Source organism: Aristolochia californica, unplaced genomic scaffold (assembly GCF_029961685.1).
Source record: "Aristolochia californica isolate CCGP_79_NKW_82.1479 unplaced genomic scaffold, dmAriCali1.0.hap1 SCAF_426, whole genome shotgun sequence".
NCBI lineage: Eukaryota > Viridiplantae > Streptophyta > Magnoliopsida > Piperales > Aristolochiaceae > Aristolochia > Aristolochia californica.
Window position 1 is genome coordinate 1 of NW_027182133.1, and position 20,000 is coordinate 20,000.

Below are 20,000 nucleotides of genomic sequence, written 5' to 3' on the forward strand. Positions count from 1 at the left end.
AAAAATGTGTTCCTCGTCATTAATACGTTTGCTCACGGGAATTGCGGACTCTCGGGAGAATCGATGACTGCATCTTTCATGCACTGCTACTACACCATCTGAGAATTCTTAATTGGCTAGTTGTATAAATAGCCCCCAGGGCTACGGAACAAAGGATTATCCCGGATCTACACCGAGGTATTGACGGGGATTCTCAAATATCGCAGAACAGAAAGAATGTGATACGATGAGATAGAATGCAATAGAAACAAAGACAAGGAACCGGTTACCTACTCCTAACGGTCAAAGCGAGCCTTTGAATTCTTAATTTTAAATTAAAGAATTAAGATTCATCAAATCTCCCCAAGTAGGATTCGAACCTACGACCAGTCAGTTAACAGCCGACCGCTCTACCACTGAGCTACTGAGGAACAACGGGAGATTAGATCTCATAGAGTTCAACTCCCGTTTTCAACCCATGACCAATATGAGCCCGAAGCTTCCTTCGTTACTCCCGGAACTTCTTTGTAGTGGCTCCGTTCCATGCCTCATTTCATAGGGAACCTCAAAGTGGCTATATTTCATTATATTCCATCCATATCCCAATTCCATTCATTTAATATCTCTTTGGTGTCATTGACATCAGAGATGTCATTCAATCGAGGAAGATTGTATTATTGACATAGACATAAGAGATGTAATTTCTAGTCTATCTGCTTCTATATATGGAAAGTTAAGAAATCATCATATAATAATCGAGAAATTGCAATAGAAAAGAAAAAGAAAGGAGGTTTGTGATGATTTTTAAATCTTTTCTACTAGGTAATCCATCTTCCTTATGCATGAAGATAATCAATTCGGTCGTTACGGTCGGACTCCTTTATGGGTTTCTGATCAATTTTTCCATAGGGCCCTCTTATCTCTTCCTTCTGAAAATGAAGTTTATTGAAGAAGGAACCGAGAAGAAGGTATCAGCAATAACTGGTTTTATTATAGGGCAACTTATGATGTTCATATCAATCTATTATACACCCCTCCATCTAGCATTGGGTAGATCTCATATAATAACCGTCCTAGTTGTACCGTACCTTTTGTTTCATTTCTTCTGTAAGAATCACGAACACTTTTTCGATTATAGATTCACGACCAGAAATTCAATGCGCAATCTCTGGATTCAATGGTTATTCTTGAATAACCTCATTTTTCAATTATTTAACCATTTTATTTTACCAAGTTCAACTTTAGCCAGATTAGTTAACATTTATTTGTTTCGATGTAATAGCAAGATGTTATTTTTAACAAGTAGTTTTGTTGGTTGGTTAATTGGTCACATTTTATTCATGAAATGGATTGGATTGCTATTATTATGGATACGGCAAAAAAATGTTATTAGATCCAATAAGTACATTAGATCTAATAAGTATCTTGTGTCAGAATTAACAAATTCTATGGCCCGAACCTTTAGTATTCTCTTACTTATTACCTCCGTCTACTATTTAGGCAAAATGCCCTCGCCTATTGTCACTAAAAAACTGAAAGAACCCTTACCATTAGAAAGGGAGGAAGGGGAGGAAGGTAAGGAAGAAAGAGATATAGAAATGGAACCAACTTCCGAAGAGAAGGGAACTAAACAAGAACAAGAGGGATCCGCCCAAGAAGACTTCCCCCCTTATTCGGGAGAAAAGGAGGATTCAGACAAACTAGATGAAACGAAAGAGATCCAATTGAATGAAAAAGAAATACTTAAAGATGAGGAAGATAAAGACCTCCTTTGGTTTGAAAAACCTCTTGTAACTCTCCTTTTCGACTATAAACGATGGAATCGTCCATTACGCTATATAAAAAACGATCGATTTGAAAATGCTGTAAGAAATGAAATGTCGCAATATTTTTTTCACACATGTGCAGGTGATGGAAAACAAATAATTTCTTTTACATATCCACCTAGCTTATCCACTTTTGGCGAAATAATAAAAAGAAAGATGTCTTTATGCACGACAGAAAAAGGTTCCCCGGATGATCTGTATCATAATTGGACTTATACCAATGACCAAAAAAGATACAACTTAAGCAATGAGTTCATAAATCGAATAGAAGCTCTAGACAAAGGGGCCTCCCCTATGGATGTACTCGAAAAAAGGATCCGATTGTGCAATGATGAGAACAAACAAGAATGCTTGCCTAAACTATATGATCCGTTTTTCAACGGATCATATCGCGGAACTATTAAAAAGGGTTATTCACGTTCAATCATGAATGATTCAATGACTTTGACAGAGGATTCCATAGGAATGATTTGGATAAAGAAAATCTACGATATGCTCCCTAAAACTAAAAATTACCGAGAATTTGAACATAAAATGGATTTGTTTAATGGAGAATTATTATCGACAGACATTAATCATTCCTTTACCTCAATCAATGATTTGCCTGAGGAATCAACACCTAGTTCAAATTGGAGGGGACTTGCTTTATTAGCCGAACAACGATGGCTTGGGTCAAAAAATGAAATGAAATGCTTGAAATTTCTATTTGATGCAGTTACAACTGATTTAACTGATGAAACAATTAGAAAAAACTCCATTGGGGTACAGAAAGTCACTAAAAAAGTTCCTCGATGGTCATATAAATTGATCGATGAATTGGAAGAACAAGAGCAAGAGGGGCAAAATGAGGAAGAAACGACAGAGGATCCTGGGATTCGTTCAAGAAAAGCCAAACGTGTGGTAATTTATAGTGATGACGATGAAAATACCGGTACTGATACTAGTATCAGTGCCGGTAGCAATAGTGATCAAGCGGAAGAGGTGGCTTTGATACGCTACTCACAACAACCGGATTTTCGCCGGGACCTAATCAAAGGATCCATGCGTGCTCAAAGACGTAAAACAACTATTTGGGAAATGTTTCAAGGAAACGTGCATTCCCCGCTTTTTTTGGACAGAATAGACAAAACATTTTTTTTTTCTTTTGATATCTCCGAAATGATGAACCCAATCTTTAGGAATCGGACGGGGGAAAGCCTGGAATTAAAAACTTCAGATTATGAAGATTCTAAGCGGAAGGAGGCAAAAGAAAAGGGCAAAAACAAGGAGGAGAAAAAAAAGGAGAATGAACGGATAGCAATAGCAGAAACTTGGGATAGTATTCTATTTGCTCAAGCAATAAGGGGTTCGATGTTAGTAACCCAATCAATTCTTAGAAAATACATCGTACTGCCCTCATTAATAATAGCTAAAAATCTCGGCCGTATGCTATTATTTCAATTCCCTGAGTGGTACGAAGATTTTAAAGACTGGGATAGAGAAATGCACGTTAAATGCACCTATAATGGTGTTCAATTATCAGAAACAGAATTTCCAAAAAACTGGTTAACAGATGGTATTCAGATAAAAATCCAATTTCCTTTCTGTCTGAAACCTTGGCGCAATAAGGTAAGACCCCCCCCTTGGAAGTCCAATAAAAAAGAAAGGAAAAAGAGACAATTTTTCTTTTTTAACAATCTGGGGAATGGAAGCTGAACTACCTTTTGGTTCTCCCCGAAAACGACCTTCTTTTTTTAAACCCGTTTGTAAAGAATTTGCAAAAAAAATTACAAAGTTGAAAAATAAATGTTTTCGAGTTCTAAAAGTTTTAAAAAAAAAAAAAAAAAGGTTTCTAAAATTTGCAAAAGAAAAAACAAGTGGGGTTATCAAAAGAATTCTCCTTATTAAAAGTAAAAGAATAATAAAAATGAAAAGAATAATAAAAGAACTTGAAAAAGTAAACCCAATTTTATTATTGGGATTGAGGAAAGTATATGAACCGAATGAAAATAGAAAAGATTCTATAATCAGTAATAAGATTACCGATGAATCGATCATTCAAATTAGATCCATGGATTGGACAAATTATTCACTCACAGAAAAAAAAATCAAGGATCTGGCTAATAGTACAATCACAATTAGAGATCAAATTGAAAGAATCGCGGAGAAAAAAAAAATGGGAACTCCGGATATAAATCTTATTTCTAACAAGACGAGTTGTGATAATAAAAGATGGGAGTTTTTGAAAGATATTTTGTGGATATCAAAAAAAATAAGTGCGCGATTAATACGCAAATGGCACTATTTTCTGAAATCTTTCGTTGAAAGAATATACATTGGTATCCGTCTATCTACTATTAACATTCCCAGAAAAAATGCACAACTTTTACTTGAATCAATAAAAAAAACTCTCAATAAATACATTTACAATGATGAAACAAATCAAGAAGTAATTGATGAAACGAACCAAAATGCAATTCACTTTATTTCGACTGTAAAAAAGTCGCTTTCTAATATTAGTAATAAACATTCAAAGACTTATTGTGACTTATCTTCCTTATCCCAAGGATATGTATTTTACAAATTATCACAAATTCAGGTTATTAACAAGGATCCCTTTGGATCTGCACTTCAATATCATGGAGCATACACCTTTTTCAAGGATAGAATAAAGGTCACACGAGAAGTATCTGATTCAAAAACAAGGCGTAAAAAACTTCCGAATTCTGGAATCAATGAATGGAAAGACTGGTTAAGAGGTCATTATCAATACAATTTATCTCAGACTAGATGGTCCAGATTAGTACCGCAAAAATGGCGAAATAGAGTCAATCAACACCGCATGATTCAAAATAAAGACTTCAAATTTTTAGATTCATATGAAAAAAACCGATTCATTCATTACAAGAATGAAAATTCTTATGGAGAGAATTCATTGTCGAGTAAAAATAAAAAACAGTACAGATATGTTCTTTTAGCACATAAGTATATTAATTATGAGGATAGAAAGAACCCATATATTTATGGGTCCCCTTTACAGGTAAATGAGGGACGAAAGATTTCATATAATTACCACACACCTAAACTCGAATTATTTTATGTATTAGGGAGTACAGCTAGTAGTGATTATTTAGGGAAAGAGTGTATTATTGATACAGGTCAAAATCTAGATCGAAAATATTTTGAGTGCGGAATTCTAAATTTTTGTCTTAAAAAAAATCTCGATATTGAAACCAGGACTAACATGGGCGCGAGGACTAACATTAGCAAAGATACTAAGACGAGAACTAATGATTATAAAATAATTGAGAAAAAGGATCTTTTTTATCTCAATCTCATGATTGATCAAAAAATTAACCCATCCAATAAAAAAGGTTTTTTTTTTGATTGGATGGGAATGAATGAAGACGTGTTATATGGTCCCATACCGAATCTGGAACCTTGGTTCTTCCAAGAATTTAGACTGCTTTATGATGCATATAAGATTAAACCCTGGATTATACCAATCCAATTACTTTTTTTTAATTTTAATGGAAATGAAAATATTAGTAGAAATATCAATGGAAATCAAAAAGAGAGTCTTCGTATATCATCCAATCAAAAAGAAGAATATCTTGAATTAGAGAATCGAAATCAAGAAGAAAAAGAACAGCGGGGCCAAGAAGATTTTGGATCAGATCTACGAAACCAAAAGAATCTTGGATCAGATGCACGAAACAAAAAAAAAGATTTTGAAAAGGATTACGCGGAAACCGAATCAGACATTAAAAATAAAAAACGTAAAAAGAAAAGGAAATCTAAAAGCAAGAAGGAGGCAGAACTTGATTTTCTCCTGAAAAAGTATTTGCTTTTTCAATTGAGATGGGATGAACCTCTGAATCAAAGAATAATCAATAATGTTAAGGTATATTGTTTCCTGCTTAGACTGAAAAATCCAAGTGAAATTGCTATATCCTCTATTGAAAGAGGAGAAATGCGCCTGGATGTAATGCTGATTGATAAGGAGCTAACAATTACGGAATTGATAAGAAAGGGAATATTCATTATCGAACCGGTTCGTCTGTCTCTAAAACGGGATGGGCAATTTCTTATGTATCAAACCATAAGTATTTCATTGGCCCATAAGAGTAAGCACAAAACAAATCGAAGATTCCGAAAAAGGAAATATGTTGATGAGAATAATTTCGATGGATCTATTGCACAAGATAGAAAAACGCTTGGGAATGGAGACGAAAATCATTATGATTCACTTTTTATTCCTGAAAATATTCTATCTCCTGTACGTCGTAGAGAATTAAGAATTCTAATGGATTTAAATTCCGGAAATGGGAATGTTGTGGATAGAAATACAGTACTTTGCAACGGGAATAACATAAAAAATTGTGTGCAATTTTTAGATGAGAATAAGTATCTTGATACAGATACAAATAAATGCATTCAATTTAAATTGTTTCTTTGGCCCAATTATCGATTAGAAGATTTAGCTTGTATGGATCGCTATTGGTTTGATACCAATAATAGTAGTCGTTTCAGTATGTTAAGGATACATATGTACCCACGATACAGAATTATTTGATGATATATTATCTATTTTTTTTATGGTATATTTTCTTTTTCTATATATCACGCTCACATCCGGTAGACTAGGACAGACGTATTTACATGCACGCTGTCTTCCATTCCATTCTGATACATGATAGTAATAGTAATTCAATAACGTATTAATTGGATCTAGGAATGAATCGGCGGAATCTTCTTAGGCCAAAATCATTTTATATTTCGTGGGTGCAAAAATGTAACATGCTTTCGTATCCGAATCAAATTACAAATGAAATTGGATTTATTAAATTGTTTTTTTGATAAAAAACAAAGTACTATATGAATAAATCTGGATTCCTGTGTGTACCAGATTGAAAGATTGAAATAACTGTCATTATTATTATATTATTCCTGACCGGTAAAACCCATATTTGTGAAAAAGAAAGAAAAAAAAGAAAGAGAAGAATTATTTTTATGATAAAAAGTTCATTCATCTCAGTTATTCCGCAAGAAGAAAAAGGAAAAAACAGGGGATCCGTTGAATTTCAAGTATTCAATTTTACTAATAAGATACGTAGACTTACTTCACATCTAGAATTGCACAGAAAAGACTATTTCTCTCAGAGAGGTCTGCGGAAGATTTTGGGAAAACGTCAACGGCTGCTGGCTTATTTGTCAAAAAAAAATAGAGTACGTTATAAGGAATTAATTGGTCAGCTGAATATTCGGGAGCCAAAACCGCGTTAATTTGAGGATTGGGGATTCATTTGAATTATTTGGTTTATTAGTATTAGATCTTGAATTTTGATGAACCTCGTTTTGTTTTCGATAATTCATGAATAATGAATCGGGGAAGAAAACATATGACTGTACCGGCTACAAGAAAAGACCTCATGATAGTCAATATGGGTCCTCACCACCCATCAATGCATGGTGTTCTTCGACTCATCGTTACTCTGGATGGTGAAGATGTTATTGACTGTGAACCCGTATTAGGTTATTTACATAGAGGAATGGAAAAAATTGCGGAAAACCGAACAATTATACAATATCTGCCTTATGTAACACGTTGGGATTATTTAGCAACTATGTTCACGGAAGCAATAACGGTAAATGGACCAGAACAGTTGGGAAATATTCAAGTACCTAAAAGAGCTAGCTATATCAGAGTAATTATGCTGGAGTTGAGTCGTATAGCTTCTCATTTGTTATGGCTGGGGCCTTTTATGGCGGATATCGGTGCACAAACTCCTTTCTTCTATATTTTAAGAGAAAGGGAATTGCTATATGATCTATTTGAAGCTGCCACAGGTATGCGAATGATGCACAATTACTTCCGTATCGGAGGAGTAGCTTCTGATCTACCTTATGGTTGGATAGATAAATGTTTGGATTTCTGCGATTATTTTTTAACAGAGGTAGTGGAATATCAAAAACTTATTACGCGGAATCCCATTTTTTTGCAACGAGTTGAAGGAGTAGGCATTATTGGTGGAGAAGAAGCAATAAATTGGGGTTTATCAGGACCAATGTTACGAGCTTCCGGAATCCAATGGGATCTTCGTAAAGTTGATCATTATGAGTGTTACGATGAATTCGATTGGGAGGTCCAGTGGCAAAAAGAAGGAGACTCATTAGCTCGTTATTTAGTGCGAATCGGTGAAATGACGGAATCCGTAAAAATTATTCAACGAGCTATAGAAGGAATTCCGGGAGGGGCCTATGAGAATTTAGAAGTGCGACGCTTTGATGGAGGGCGCCATTCCGAATGGAATGATTTTGATTATCGATTCATTAGTAAAAAACCTTCACCCGCTTTTGAATTGTCGAAGCAAGAACTTTATGTAAGAGTAGAAGCCCCCAAGGGAGAATTAGGCATTTTTTTGATAGGAGATAATAGTGTTTTTCCTTGGAGATGGAAAATTCGTCCACCAGGTTTCATCAATTTGCAAATTCTTCCTCAGTTAGTTAAAAGAATGAAATTGGCTGATATCATGACGATACTAGGTAGTATAGATATCATTATGGGAGAGGTTGATCGTTGAAATGACAATTGATACGACAGAAATACAAGCTATCAATTCTTTTTCCAGATCGGAGTATTTAGAAGAAGTCTATAGCCTCATATGGGCGCTTGTCCCTATTTTTACTCCTGTATCAGGAATCACAATAGGAGTACTCGTGATTGTGTGGTTAGAAAGAGAAATATCTGCAGCATTACAACAACGTATTGGGCTTGAATACGCCGGTCCTTTGGGAATTCTTCAAGCTCTAGCGGATGGGACTAAGCTACTTTTGAAAGAGGATCTTCTCCCATCTAGGGGGGATATTCGTTTATTCAGTATCGGCCCGTCTATAGCGGCCATATCCATTTTTTTTAGTTATTCAGTAATTCCTTTTGGGTATCGCCTTGTTCTGGCCGATCTCAGTATAGGTGTTTTTTTCTGGATCGCCATTTCCAGTATTGTCCCTATTGGACTTCTTATGTCAGGATATGGCTCGAATAATAAATATTCCTTTTCAGGTGGTCTACGAGCTGCTGCTCAATCGATTAGTTATGAAATACCATTAACTCTATGTGTGTTATCAATATCTCTACGTGTGATTCGTTGGAACATCAACTTTACCTTACCCACTTGTTTTAGGAAAGAAGATTGAATGTACTGATTGTATAAATATCTTCACTTTTCTTTATTCATCACTTGGGTCGATGAGCTAAACCAGATAGTTATATGAGTGAAACAAAACTGCTTATTAATTTGCAGTAATAAGATTGATTCTCATTCCCTATGTACGAGAGTAAGGTAGAAGTAAACATAAGCAGCGTAAACTGTTTACCCCAAGATTGGATGATTAGTCATCATGGCTTGAAGCGGGTACAAAAGATCACTTGTATGGGTTTTTACAATTTTATCCATATTTTGAATCAATCAAAAAAAGGGTGGGTGGTTAGGAACACTAAGATACGCAAAGGATTAGTAATGGAAATAATGTAAGGTATCCAAAGAGATATTTTTGCATGAAAGGAATCATAATGAGGGCTTTACGTTGGTAGAAATGATCAAGGAGTACTTCCCGATGATTCCGATCCAGAGTATACTCCTACCCACTGATTAAAGAAATAACTATTGGGAACGAAATAATCCTTTATTTTATTTTTTAGAATCCCCTTCTGAGAAAGAAGAACAGGAACGAAAGAAATGGAATGCAATAGGAAAAATTAAAATGATAAGAGATCTTTTTTTATTCTTTTTTTTTCTGATCTACATTTATATAGATGGAATGGAATTCTTATCAGGATTCATGAATTGGTGCGGGGTCTAATTATTTTTCGTAATCGCGCAATCTATGGGTCGAAATTTTTACCGATACAGCGCATATTTTATTGAAGGATTCAGTTATTGCTGAACAAAGAAAAATTTTGTAATTTGCATTAAAAAAAAAAATAAGGATGAGATCAATTCCGAAGCACTTTTATTTGTTATTATAGCAGACAGAATTCCATTGGTTTAATTAGGGACTCCCCGATGCATCTTTACTCTAGCTACTCCACAAAAAAAGCAAGCCGGGGGAATACCAAGTCAGTCCTTAAATTTATTTGTGGCCATCGAGGAGCCGTATGAAGCGGAGGTCTCATGTACGGTTCTGGAATAGCGATAGGAACAGTGATGTTATCATCGACTATAATTATCTAACAGTTCAAGTACGATTGATATAGTTGAGGCACAGTCTAAATATGGTTTTTGGGGGTGGAATCTTTGGCGCCAACCCATAGGGTTTATAGTTTTTCTAGTTTCTTCCCTAGCAGAATGTGAGAGATTACCCTTTGATTTACCAGAAGCGGAAGAGGAATTAGTAGCAGGTTATCAAACCGAATATTCGGGTATAAAATTTGGTTTATTTTACATTGCGTCTTACCTAAATCTACTAGTTTCTTCATTATTTGTAACAGTTCTGTACTTGGGGGGGTGGAATTCCTCTATTCCGTACATATTCATTCCGAAGCTTTTCGGAATAAATAAACCTGGTGGGGTCTTTGGAACGACAATTAGTATCTTCATTACATTAGCTAAAGCTTATTTGTTCCTGTTCATTCCTATCACAACAAGGTGGACTTTACCTAGGATGAGAATGGACCAACTATTAAATCTTGGATGGAAATTTCTTTTACCTGTTTCTCTAGGTAATCTATTATTGACAACTTCTTTCCAACGCCTTTCGCTGTAACAGAATATGAAATTCTAGGTTCATAACCTCTCTCAAGCAAGAGAAAGAAACATCAAATTATTCATGGATATCCACGATATGTTCCCTATGGTGACTGGGTTCATGAATTATGGTCAACAAACAGTACGAGCTACAAGGTACATTGGTCAAAGTTTCATGATTACTTTATCCCACGCGAATCGTTTACCTGTAACTATTCAATATCCTTATGAAAAATTGATCACATCAGAGCGTTTCCGCGGTCGAATCCACTTTGAATTTGATAAATGTATTGCTTGCGAAGTATGTGTTCGTGTATGTCCCATAGATTTACCTGTTGTTGATTGGAGATTGGAAACAGATATTAGAAAGAAACGGCTGCTTAATTATAGTATTGATTTTGGAATCTGTATATTTTGTGGCAACTGCGTCGAGTATTGTCCAACAAATTGTTTATCAATGACTGAGGAATATGAACTTTCTACTTATGATCGTCACGAATTGAATTATAATCAAATTGCTTTGGGTCGTCTACCAGTGTCAATAATGGGGGATTACACAATTCAAACAAACAATTATGAATATGAATTCCACTCAAATAAATAAAAATAGCCGCGGATAAACTAAACCCCTTTTCCTTTTTCAATAATGATAATGATTACCAAAATTACCAAATTACTAAGATTCTGTTTTGATCAGGGTTCTTTCTTTTTGGTTCGGCAGTAACCACAAATCATAAATATAACTACTGATTTGTGGGAATCATGGCTTTATTTGAATTGAAAATGGAATTCATATATCTGTGGTTATTTCGAAATATACAATTCCGAACTACACTTTCACTTTCAGATACAGAAGTGGGATTGGTCCAATAACAGTATCTACGTCAATCCACATCCCATTAAGATTTAATTCAATTAAGAACGTATCATCATTGACAAGAAAAAAATAGGGTAACCCCCTTTTCCTGGCCCGCGTCAGTAAGGTCATGAAATATTTCTACTTAATTTATCTCTTATTTTACGCATAATGGATTTACCTGGACCAATACATGATATTCTTTTAGTATTTCTGGGATCAGGACTTATATTAGGAAGTCTCGGAGTGGTATTACTTACGAGTCCAATTTTGTCTGCCTTTTCTTTGGGATTGGTTCTTGTTTCTATAGCCTTATTCTATATTCCATCTAACTCCTATTTTGTAGCTGCTGCACAGCTCCTCATTTACGTGGGGGCCGTAAATGTCTTAATCATATTTGCCGTGATGTTCATGAAAGGTTCAGAATATTCCAATTATTTCTCTCTTTGGACCGTTGGGGATGGGGTTACTTTACTGGTTTGTACAAGTATTTTGTTTTCATTAATTACTACTATCTTAGATACGTCGTGGTACGGGATTATTTGGACTACAAGATCAAGCCAGATTATAGAACAGGACCTGATAAGTAACGTTCAACAAATTGGGATTCATTTATCAACGGATTTTTATCTTCCATTTGAACTTGTTTCTATAATTCTTTTAGTTGCTTTGATAGGTGCAATTGCTATGGCTCGTCAGTAAAAAAGAGTTAGGATTAGAAATAAAAAATCAAAGAAAAAAAAAAAAAAATAAGGCCTCGGCCTTGTTCTGCCTTATTGCTTATTGTTAGTACATCTATTTTCCTTCAATTCTATTTTTGTTCATATGGAATGTCAAATAATAAAAGGTTTAGTTCTATCCATTGCCAATGCTTTCGTTTGTTACGCACTTGTTATATTCGAGTCAATCAAATCGGTTAAAAAATTGTTGTTCATATTGAAATGAATCGAGATTGATGAGGAGTTAGTCAATGATGCTCGAACACGGACTTGTTTTGAGTGCCTATTTATTTTCTATCGGTATTTATGGATTGATCACAAGTCGAAACATGGTTAGAGCACTTATGTGCCTTGAGCTTATACTGAATGCGGTTAATCTAAATCTCGTAACATTTTCTGATTTATTTGATAGTCGTCAATTAAAAGGAGACATTTTATCGATCTTTGTTATAGCTATTGCCGCCGCTGAAGCAGCTATTGGACCGGCTATTGTTTCGTCGATCCATCGTAACAGAAAATCAACTCGTATCAATCAATCAAATTTGTTGAATAAATAATCGTAGTCGTAATGATATAGATATAAATAAACACAGATATCCTTCTATATATTCTATATATATATATATATATGGATAGAATATGGATAAATAGATATAATTTATCTAATTCTAAAATTAGAATTAACATGTCTAACTAATTCATGTTTGCCGAAACGTAAGAAATCAAAGTATCCTGGCTCTTTCTCATGAACAGATCCAGCAATCTATTGATTCTAAAAAAACAAATTAAGGTAACCCACTGATTCGTCTGGTGTCTAGAATACATGATTTATTTACTACTTCTTTTTTTACCAGATCGAAAATCAAATTAATAATAATAATATTCAAAAATTTTATATATCCAATGTCACATTCAGTAAAGATTTATGATACCTGTATAGGATGTACTCAATGTGTACGAGCGTGTCCCACAGATGTATTGGAAATGATACCTTGGGACGGCTGTAAAGCTAAGCAAATAGCTTCTGCTCCAAGAACGGAGGACTGCGTAGGTTGTAAAAGATGTGAATCCGCTTGTCCAACGGATTTCTTGAGCGTCCGGGTTTATTTATGGCATGAGACAACTCGCAGTATGGGTCTAGCTTATTGATACGTTCTAGAAAACTCCACTTGAATACATTTGATTCCTCTTTACCGACAAAGACCCGTACTCGGGAAAATAGAATAGAATATATTATTCTGGGGGCGGGTCTTTCTGGTCAAAGTCTATCTTGTCTTTACCACGAGCTATTTTCCTTGGTTAACAATAATTGTTATTTTGCCGATATCCGCGGGTTTGTTAATTTTTTTTCTCCCTCATAGGGGGAATAAGGGGGTTAGATGGTATACTATGTGCATATGCTTTTTAGAGCTGCTTCTAACAACCTATGCATTCTGTTATCATTTCCAATTCGACGACCAATTAATCCAATTGGAGGAGGATTATAAATGGATAAATATTTTTGATTTTCACTGGAGACTGGGAATTGATGGACTTTCCATAGGACCCATTTTACTAACGGGATTCATTACTACTTTAGCTACCTTAGCGGCTTGGCCAATTACTCGGGATTCTCGATTGTTCCATTTCCTTATGTTAGCAATGTACAGTGGTCAAATAGGATTATTTTCCTCTCGAGACCTTTTACTTTTTTTCGTCATGTGGGAGTTAGAATTAATTCCTGTTTACCTACTTCTATCCATGTGGGGGGGTAAGAAACGTTTGTACTCAGCTACAAAGTTCATTTTGTACACTGCAGGGGGTTCCATTTTTCTTTTAATAGGAGTTCTAGGTATGGGTTTATACGGGTCGAATGACCCAACATTAAATTTTGAAACATCAGCTAATCAATCATATCCCGCGGCATTGGAAATAATATTATATTTGGGCTTCCTTATTGCTTATGCTGTCAAATCACCGATTATACCCCTACATACATGGTTACCAGATACCCATGGGGAAGCACATTACAGTACATGTATGCTTCTAGCCGGAATCTTATTAAAAATGGGAGCATATGGATTGATTCGGATCAATATGGAATTATTACCCCATGCTCATTCTATATTTTCTCCATGGTTGATGATAGTAGGAGCAATTCAAATAATCTATGCAGCTTCAACTTCTCCTGGTCAAGGCAATTTTAAAAAGAGAATAGCCTATTCTTCCGTATCTCATATGGGTTTCATAATTATAGGAATTGGTTCCATAACCGATACGGGACTCAACGGAGCCATTTTACAAATAATCTCTCATGGATTTATTGGTGCTGCACTTTTTTTCTTGGCGGGAACGAGTTATGATCGAATACGTCTTGTTTATCTCGACGAAATGGGCGGAATTGCGATCCCAATGCCAAAAATATTTACCATGTTCAGTAGTTTTTCGATGGCTTCTCTTGCATTGCCGGGAATGAGTGGTTTTGCTTCGGAGTTATTAGTTTTTTTTGGAATAATTACTAGCTCTAAATATTTTATAATTCCCAAAATACTAATTACTTTTGTAATGGTTATTGGAATTATATTAACTCCTATTTATTCATTATCTATGTTACGCCAGATGTTCTATGGATACAAGCTTTTCAATGTTACAAACTCTTATTTTTTTGATTCTGGACCACGAGAATTATTTATTTCGACCTGTATCTTTTTACCTGTAATAGGTATTGGTCTTTATCCCGATTTCGTTCTCTCGTTATCAGTTGACAAGGTCGAAGCTATTCTATCTAAATTTTTTATAAATAATTAGATAGAATAAGACATAAAGTCAAAAACTCCTTTGATTTTTAAAATCATTTTATTTTCTATAACTATAAATGAAAAAATCAAAAGAAAAAGAGTGAAGTGGTTTTGAATTGTAATCAGAAACATCCGGAGTTTTTGAGAACCAATGTAATGGTTCTCAAAAACTCGAAAAACTTTCGCTATCTAAGGGGACCACTATGGACTCTTCAAGCTTTTTCTTCAATTAGATGTTAATGTGAATGAACCATAACTATGTAGTCCTACCCCTAATAGATTGACCCCGAAATAACATATCCAAATTATAAGAAATCCCGCAGAAGCCACAATTGCGGAATTCACACCTTGCAAACTTTGAGCCGTTCTAGTATGTAAATAAATTGCGAATATGGTCCAAGTAATAAATGCCCAAGTTTCCTTAGGGTCCCAATTCCAATAAGATCCCCATGCCTCATTAGCCCATACTGCTCCCGAAAGAATACCTATGGTTAAAAAAGTAAATCCTAGACTAATAACACGATAACTCCAATGATCCAACCGTCGAGTAAATTGAGACTTGTGATAATTTCTAAATGAAAGAAAGGAGGTGCTTTGTAAAACACTTCCTTTTTCATTTAAGTATTGTATCTCATCAAAATAAAATGATCCAATTAGTAAATTTTTACTTTTATCAAGAATATCTATGTTTTTTCTAAGTGTAATGACTAAAAGAGCTACTGATAATAACGATCCGCATAAAAGAGCTGCGTAGCTCAATAACATCATACTCACGTGCATCATTAACCACTGGGATTGTAGAGCAGGCACTAATATTGCGGATTGCTGCATTTCAGTTAAAAGTCCCGAAGTGGCAAAGCCTTGAGTCAAAATAGTACCTGGAGCTGTTATTGCGCTTAAATCATTTTTATGGTTCCGTATTTTCGAAACCATATGAAAAATGGAGAAACTCCACGAAAGGAACATTAATGATCCATATAAATCATTTAATGGGAAATGTCTCGAATAAATCCAACGAGTAACTAATAATCCTGTTATACAGAAAAAAGTAACTATCATACCTTTTTCTGACGAATCACATAGTCCTACGATTTCATGAACTAGTAATTTCATTAAATGAATCGTAATGACAATTGAAATGATCGAAAAAGAGATGTGAGTTAATATATGTTCTAAAGTATCAAATATCATAAAAAACGATTAAAAAAAAAAAGAAAAGGGGGTTTTCAATTATAGAAATCCGGAATTGAATTCAGTATAGGATCTATTGTGCCCTTTTAGAGAATGCCGCCACTCGGATTCGAACCGAGATGCTCTGGCACTGCTTCCTAAGAGCAGCGTGTCTACCAATTTCACCATGGCGGCTTGATCGAAATAATAATAGCCCAGATTAGATTCATTCGTCGATGCAATCAATGTTATTTATTTTCCGAAATATTAGAAAGGAATGGTTGAATAAAAAAAAATTGTTCAAATAAATATTTGAACGTTCAATAATACTTAGCTTAGTATCATGATATGTTATCAGTTTTAACAATGGGATTTCATGTAGTATAAGTTTTCCCGGAACAGTTGGATTTAGATGATTATGTCCTTAGTCTACATATATAACTAAGAATTTCCTTTTCCAATCTATTTCTGTATAATTCATTTTCCATTTATCTGATTTAATGCATGCGAAAAAAAAAAACAAGTGAAGTGATGGGGAAAATGACAATCCCCATCTCGTGAATTATAAAAACATAAAAAGTGAAATCCTTATCTTGTATGTAACTGCTTTTGTTTGAAGTTTGAAAAAAAAAAAGAGTCCCTTTTTTAGACTCCCGTTAGACAGAAAAATGGAATTCGTTTTCTACATGCGAAAATAAAATATCGGGTTCTATCTCATATGGATGAGTTCAAAACATTAGTTAATGTAAATTATTAATTTTCTATTGTATATTGTAAATCATCCAATTCATCGAGTGATATTGATTTAGAGTATTGTATTCCAAGGCCTTATTATTGTCGCACAAAAAAACTTTTTGAATGCCCAGTAGAAATAGATTTAGCTAGGGATAAAGCCTTTTCCCTGGCCCAATAACCTCTTTTTTTCCAAATATTTCTACGAATACGCTTCTTTGACATAGAAGTACGTTTCTTTGGAACTGCCATCTTAAAATAAAAAAGTTACTCATTTAGATAGTTGGATGTGAAAGACATGTATTGCTCAAAAAGGATCGTTCTTTCTATCTTTCTATTCATTATCCATATTTATTCTATAGCGAATACCCTCTTGATTTGATTACATAAAAAATATGGATACATGTACATCGATATAGTATCACTCGGGATAAAAATAAAATAAAAAATAAAAGTTTAAGATAAGAGCAGAACCCTTACCTATACTTACCTATATCTAATTTAAGAAAACAATAATGTAACATTTTCTATTATCTATTAATTAATAAATTTAATCAATCTCGAAAGTAGAGTATCCATAATTATTAATTATTAATATTAAATAAAGACTAATAAAATTAATTGATAAAGAAAAAGAATATTAATTGGAGTAATCCTTTATTTAAGTTTTATGCAAAATAACGAGTATTATAGGATTTCTAATAAACATAAGTTTTTTTTATTGGAATAAAAGCTAATCAATCAGTTCCACAATGAATTAGTTAGTAACTAGTCCTAAACTAACTAAAATAACTCGATCTTTATTAGATCGAGTTATTGGCAAATGCTATATTCCAGAATCAAGAATCAAGTCTTTTTTTTTGATAGAATTTTGTCTTACTATATGGATATAAATCGCCGTAGTATTAGAATGATTGAAAATCTCATACTCTGTTCTATATGTTATGTTAATAAATATCTTATTAATTACTAAGCATTAATAGTAAAATTAAAATAGTAATTTAATTTGGTTATTTGAGGAAATGCAACTTCTCAATTCGAATAATTGGAAGATTTTAAATATCTGGTAAAGAATCAAAATAATTAATGATTTCAAATCATATTTCATATTTGAGTTCTCTTAATGAAATAAAGGCTGGTGAATCGGAAACAATTAAATAAAAAAAAAAAGGTTTTATTTTATGGAACATACATATCAATATGCATGGATCATACCTTTCATTCCACTTCCAGTTACTATATTAATAGGATTGGGACTTCTGCTTGTTCCGACCGCAACAAAAAGCATTCGCCGTGTGTTGGCTTTTCCTAGTGTTGCATTGCTAAGCATAGCGCTGGGGTTTTCGGCCGATCTAGCTATTCAACAAATAAAAGGGGGTTCCGCTTATCAATATCTATGGTCTTGGACCATCAATAATGATTTTTCCTTAGAGTTTGGCTACTTGATCGACTCACTTACTTCTATTATGTCAATACTAATCACTACTGTTGGAATAATGGTTCTTATTTATAGTGACAATTATATGTCTCACGATCAAGGGTATTTGAGATTTTTTGCTTATATGAGTTTTTTCAATGCTTCCATGTTGGGATTAGTTACTAGCTCTAATTTGATACAAATTTATATTTTTTGGGAACTCGTGGGAATGTGCTCCTACCTATTAATAGGATTTTGGTTCACACGACCAATTGCGGCCAATGCTTGTCAAAAAGCGTTTGTAACTAATCGTGTAGGGGATTTTGGTTTATTATTAGGAATCTTAGGTCTTTATTGGATAACAGGCAGTTTCGAATTTAGGGATTTGTTCGAAATTTTCAATAACTTGATCCATAATGATGGGGTCAATTTTTTATTTGCGACTCTGTGTGCCTCTCTATTATTTCTCGGTTCAGTTGCTAAATCTGCACAATTCCCCCTTCATGTATGGTTACCTGATGCAATGGAGGGGCCTACTCCTATTTCGGCTCTTATACATGCAGCTACCATGGTAGCTGCGGGAATTTTTCTTGTCGCTAGACTTTTTCCTCTTTTCACAGTCATACCTTACATAATGAATCTTATTTCTTTGATAGGTGTAATAACGGTATTTTTAGGGGCTACTTTGGCTCTTGCTCAAAGAGACATTAAGAGAAGTTTAGCCTATTCGACAATGTCTCAATTGGGTTATATTATGTTAGCTTTAGGGATAGGTTCTTATCGAGCTGCCTTATTCCATTTGATCACCCATGCCTATTCGAAAGCATTGTTGTTTTTAGGATCCGGATCCATTATTCATTCAATGGAACCCCTTGTTGGATATTCTCCAGAAAAAAGTCAAAACATGGTTCTTATGGGTGGTTTAAGAAAATATGTCCCAATTACAAAAATAACTTTTTTATTAGGTACACTTTCTCTTTGTGGTATTCCACCTCTTGCTTGTTTTTGGTCCAAAGATGAGATTCTTAATGATAGTTGGTTATATTCACCCATTTTTGCGATAATAGCTTGTTTCACAGTGGGATTAACTGCATTTTATATGTTTCGGGTCTATTTACTTACTTTTGAAGGATATTTACGCCTTCATTGTAAAAATGACAGGGGCGCTAAAAGCAGTTCGTTCTATTCAATATCTATATGGGGAAAAGAATCCCCAAAGCCAAAAGGAGTTAACAAAAATTTTCTTTTATCAACCAGAAATAGTAACGAAAGGATTTCTTTTTTTGAAAAAAAGAAATATCAAATGGGGGAGAATGCACGAAATCTGATCCGTTCCATTAGTACTAATTTAGGAAATAAAGACACTTCCACTTTTCCCCATGAATCCAACAATACTAGGTTACTACCTATGCTTGTATTGGTCTTATTTACTTTATTTGTTGGATTCATAGGAATTCCTTTGGTTCAAGAGGGAATACATTTTGATATATTATCGAAATGGTTAACTCCGTCCATAAACCTTTTACATAAGAATCCTACCTATTCCATAGATTGGTATGAATTTGTTACAAATTCCATTTTTTCAGTTAGTATAGCCCTTTTTGGAATAGTTATAGCATACCTTTTATATGGTTCCATATATTCATCTTTTCAGAGTTTGGACTTAATTAATTCATTTGTGAAAATGGGTCCTAAGAGAATTATTTTAGATCGAATAATAAATGCGATATACAATTGGTCAAATAATCGTGGTTATATAGACGTTCTTTATGCAAGATACCTAATTGGGAATCTAAGA

The 20,000-nt window shown here is 34.2% G+C and overlaps 1 protein-coding gene and 1 non-coding gene across 2 annotated transcripts; one reads left to right on the forward strand and one right to left on the reverse strand.

The window, feature by feature from the left end:
* Positions 1-338: 338 nt before the first annotated feature.
* On the reverse strand, positions 339-410 carry TRNAN-GUU (transfer RNA asparagine (anticodon GUU)). Its single transcript has one exon. It is a non-coding gene; the product is annotated as a tRNA-Asn (tRNA).
* Positions 411-7,161: 6,751 nt separating this feature from the next.
* On the forward strand, positions 7,162-11,498 carry LOC137964640 (uncharacterized). The gene is given in 4 exon segments (XM_068811380.1): positions 7,162-8,330; positions 8,389-8,924; positions 9,990-10,506; positions 10,594-11,498. Coding segments are annotated over 4 exon segments (2,760 nt in total). The 5' UTR covers positions 7,162-7,165; the 3' UTR covers positions 11,136-11,498.
* The last annotated feature ends 8,502 nt before the right edge of the window (positions 11,499-20,000 follow it).